The following is a 4,546-nucleotide window of genomic DNA, read 5'->3' as shown; positions in this document are numbered from 1 at the left end:
AAAACTTTAGGGCAAAGTGTTAAAAGTAAAGTTTAGGGTCAAAGTGTTAAAAATAAAACTTGAGGGCAAAGTATTAAAAATAAAATAGAGGGCCAAAGTGTCAAAAATGAAACTATTGGGCAAGCTCAAAGCCCCTTAATCACTAATCAAATTTAATCACATCTACTCAATAATTAAAACTTGAATCACCTCCCTTCAATTTTAAAACTAAAACATCACCTATAATTAAATGCCCCTAGTAACAAAACCAATAGTGGGACCATACCTTTCTTTTCTTTTCCTTTCCTGTCTTTTTTTCTCACTCCCTCAACTGGCTTTAACAGGAAAAAGAAAAGAAAAGAAAAAAAAACATAGTACAAAGCATGCCTTGTTCATCAATCATGCAAAATATATCAAGTTGGTGTTTAGTTTGTGATAAATGAAGTGCAGCTGAGCAGAAAGTTTAGCCAAACCTGAAGCTGATCAATTCTGTGAGATCTCTTCCTTTTTCTTTTCAGTTTCTTACTTAACCTTCTTCAGTAGTTCCCAATTATATGGTGTCTCAGGATTTGGCCTTCTTTTTTGTGTGTGTTGTAGTTTTATGAGCTTCAACTGTACTTGAGAATTAGAAAGAAAAGAATTCTGATGTTTTGCTTCTTATATATGTGATTGCTTTGATTTTGGGTGACACTTTTAAAGTGTCATCTAAATTGCTTTATGCTATTCATTAGAAAAATCCTTTTTTGCAGTTGTTAAGTATTTGGCGTTTGTTTAATGTAATAAGAATATTCAAATATAGCTGCACAATTTTAATTGAACTTTGAATCAATGTTATTGTACTGAAAAGTTAGCATCACTTCTCAAGTAGCATTAAAAAAATGAGTGAATCTTTGAAGTTTAGAGGACTGCTTTGTTGGATGCTAAATTTGGAATTGCAAAATTTTCCAGGTAATGGAGTGATTTGCTTGAACATGGGAACTGAACTTCGATATGCAAGTTTCTTGGAGACTAAAAGACTGCTATGGCTAGTGGCATCCATTTTTGTTATGGTTTTGATGATTCAGTATTTTGGATTCCCAAATGTTTATGTTGTACCCTCATTATTTTCTTCCAGCAAAGGTCAAGTAGCATTTTTAGGCAGCTTTCAATCTGGAGAATCATCTGGTAATTCTAGTTTGTCGAGAAACCTGACCTTTGCTAGTGTTCTAAACACTACTGCCACAAATGTTATTCATGAAGGAACAGCCAAAACTGAGCTGCCAAAGACAAGTGATGGAACCGCTAAAGACTCTAATATTACCACGAATGAGGATACAAAAAAAGTGTTAAACAACCTGCCAGCAGTGAGTTTAGAAAAGAATATTAGCTTATTTCCACTGCAGGTTTCTCATGGTTCTGAATTTAATGTTGATAATCATCCTTGCCTGAGGAATATTCCTGTTGTGATTGAAAGGTCTAACAGAGCAAGAAAAAGTGTGGCATCAATATCTCAAATGAATTTTATGCTGCAACAAAGTCGAACTTCATTTTGTTCAATGGTATGTTAGTGCTTCAATTCAGTTTTATTAAGGGGGATGATTTGATTAGTTCGTTTATAGAGCGTTGAACTTACTCTTGTCTCTTTCTTTTCTGATTGAAATTTCTGCATAGAAACCACGTTGGTCCTCGGTTGTAGATCAAGAACTATTAGGTGCAAAAGCTCTGATCGAGAATGCGCCTCTCTTACAAAGTGAACCTGGGCTATATGCTCCTCTATTTAGAAATCTGTCCATGTTTAAAAGGTTAGCAACTCCATAATATACATCAGTTGTGGGTTTTGTTCATGTTGATGTGCTTAAATGTTCAAGAATTATTAGTTTCAAGCATTGTGATGCCTCTTACTACCTTCTTCATTTCACTTTACCACATTTCGTGCTATTCCACAAACCTATGTTGTAATCCTATGACTTTTCTGAATGCTCGACATTATTAACTACAGTTTTCTGTACCATGAAAGTGCAAGCTATATGCGGTGAAACTTTTGGAATAAATTTCCTTGCATCGCCAATTGAGTAACCCGTACTGTATAATCTCAACGAAAATATTGTAGAAGAGGTATTAACCTGTAAAATTATCAGGGTTAACAGATTGATTTATCTTTGACGAACTTGGACTTTCTATTTATTTCATGTCCTTCTAAGAGTTGTTAACATTATTAGTACTCTATTGAGTCATGGATAACACAGCTGTGAAGAAGATTTTGGAACTTCTTAAGTAATGTTACAAAGTTTTTTGCTATTGATGTGGTAATTCCAAATGCAGGAGTTATGAATTGATGGAGAAGACTCTCAAGGTTTACATCTATGCTGAAGGGAAAAGACCTATATTCCATTCTGGACCTCTTGATGGAATATATGCTTCAGAGGGCTGGTTCATAAAACTGCTTCAAGAAAACAAAATATTTGTCACTAAAAATCCCAAAAAGGCTCACCTGTTTTATTTACCTATTAGTTTCCGTAAACTAAAGGTGACCTTATACGTGCCTGATTCTCACAATCGTACCAATATGATTCAATCCTTACATAACTATGTTGACATGATCACACAAAAGTATCATTTCTGGAACAGAACCGGTGGAGCTGACCATTTTATTGTTGCCTGCCATGATTGGGTATGTGTCTGATTCTTTCCTGTTATCTAAAATCCTGTAATATTTAAAGAAGCATCTCATCCTTCTTAAATTTGTTCATATTTTGCGTAATTCATTGGAATCTCTTTCGTTGCAAACGTCATGATTTCTAATGTCAGATTCTGGAATAATAGAATGAAATAGAGTTTCTATAATAGCAGCTATACATAAGTGCTGTTTTCATCTCAGGCACCTGCAGAGACGAATAAAATTATGAGTAATTGCATAAGATCTTTATGCAATGCTGACCTGAGAGGTGGCTTCCAGTTTGGTAAAGATGTGTCTCTACCACAACCGAACATTCGCTTGAGGACGAACCCTCTTGCTGAACTTGGAGGAAAGCCAGCTTCCAAACGGCATACCCTTGCTTTCTTTGCTGGACATATGCATGGTTATCTCCGCCCTATACTACTGAAGCACTGGGAAAATAAAGATCCTGACATGAGGATTTATGGTGAAATAACTAAGGCAAGCTATTTACGGTACATGAAGAGCAGCAAATACTGCATATGTGCTAGAGGTTCTCAAGTCAACTCACCTAGAGTGGTAGAAGCCATTTACTATGGGTGTATTCCGGTGATCTTATCCGATAACTATGTGCCCCCTCTCTTTGAGACTCTAAACTGGGAAGCTTTTGCTGTATTTGTCCAGGAGAAGGACATTCCAAATTTGAAAAAGATACTACTGTCCATTCCGGATAAGAAATATAAGCAGATGCATCTTAGAGTTAAGCAGGTGCAGCAGCATTTTCTCTGGCACATTACGCCTTCTAAATATGATGTTTTCCACATGATACTCCATTCAGTTTGGCACAACAGAGTTTTTGGAATAAGACCTAGGTGATAAATGTACATATACACTAGTAGACTTGAAGTTAAAATAATAAATGGCTTGCATTAGATATTCATTCATTTTGCTTCACTTTTAACTTGTGTAGTATATAACCAGCAAATTGGTGTTCTTATAATCACACGTCAATGCTCCGCCTTGTGATTATTGCAGTCTGGTTGAACAAAATCTTAAAATATTTGTGTACTTGAATAGATCTGTGCATGTTAGTAAGCGATGGGATGAACATCATGAATGAGATTTTGCTTACACTCTTATCCCACATCCCCACACCCAAGAGAGAGAAAGACTTAAGGAAACAGGAGTGTGGGATTCAAACTTTTGTTGTGTTGTGGAAAATGAAAATATGAGCTAGAGCTGATAATCATAAGTACATTTCAAGTTAACATCACCTCATGCAATTTGGACTTAGATGCACATATGACACACATGACGGGGCAGGCATATGAGGGCAGGTCAAGAAGAAGGACTGACAGGGTTCTAAGCTGACAAACTTCTTAAAAAGGGGTGCATATGGCATTTTAGACAGTTCCCACGCCGGAAAGGAGAAAAAGTGAAGTTTTATACAAGATAAATGACAAGTTCACATGATACGCGTGTTTTTGGACTTGATGTCACGTAACTCAAGTGAAAATACCGTGAGGCTTGTTGAGACTAAGAGGGACGAAGTAGGACAACTTACATTGCACCCCTCAGTTACTCTCTGTCTAAAGTTACAATTGTGGAAGAAATGTAGCAATATACAATAAGATCAAGATTTGTATGATATGTTGAACAATTGTGAGAAGAAAAGGCCTAACATGATGTAGAATAGCCAGTCAATATAGCCAGGATAACTGCCTAACATAGCAACCCCAAAAGGAAAATTAAGACAATAATACCCTTTTGGGAGGAGGGTATGTAGGCAAGTCATCCTTGGCTAATAAACAATGACTTTTCACTTCAGGTAAGGCCTCTCTTCTTAACATCTTAGTTCCTCTGAAATGCCTTAAAATGAGTTGTGTGTAATTATGCTCTTATTGGTTCTGTATTTATAGCCCAAAATGGAAT

At 36.1% G+C, this 4,546-nt stretch overlaps 1 protein-coding gene across 1 annotated transcript; it reads left to right on the top strand.

The window, feature by feature from the left end:
• Positions 1-234: 234 nt before the first annotated feature.
• Positions 235-3,556, top strand: LOC132041860 (probable glycosyltransferase At5g03795). Its single transcript, XM_059432544.1, has 5 exons — positions 235-470; positions 928-1,517; positions 1,630-1,760; positions 2,281-2,629; positions 2,837-3,556. Exons 2-5 carry the CDS (start codon positions 951-953, stop codon positions 3,488-3,490), a joined length of 1,701 nt encoding a protein of 566 aa, XP_059288527.1. The 5' UTR covers positions 235-470; positions 928-950; the 3' UTR covers positions 3,491-3,556.
• Positions 3,557-4,546: the final 990 nt, after the last annotated feature.

Source organism: Lycium ferocissimum, unplaced genomic scaffold, assembly GCF_029784015.1.
Source record: "Lycium ferocissimum isolate CSIRO_LF1 unplaced genomic scaffold, AGI_CSIRO_Lferr_CH_V1 ctg1201, whole genome shotgun sequence".
Classification (NCBI taxonomy): domain Eukaryota; kingdom Viridiplantae; phylum Streptophyta; class Magnoliopsida; order Solanales; family Solanaceae; genus Lycium; species Lycium ferocissimum.
This window is presented reverse-complemented; position numbering and strand designations above follow the sequence as displayed.

What these genes read in the sequence shown, in the direction of transcription:
- LOC132041860 (XM_059432544.1), top strand. Translation starts at nt 951, where the DNA reads ATGGGAACTGAACTTCGATATGCAAGTTTCTTGGAGACTAAAAGACTG. An exon ending in AATCTGTCCATGTTTAAAAG is followed by an intron (nt 1,761 to 2,280) that starts GTTAGCAACTCC and finishes TTCCAAATGCAG; the next exon opens with GAGTTATGAATTGATGGAGA. An exon ending in TTGTTGCCTGCCATGATTGG is followed by an intron (nt 2,630 to 2,836) that starts GTATGTGTCTGA and finishes TTTTCATCTCAG; the next exon opens with GCACCTGCAGAGACGAATAA.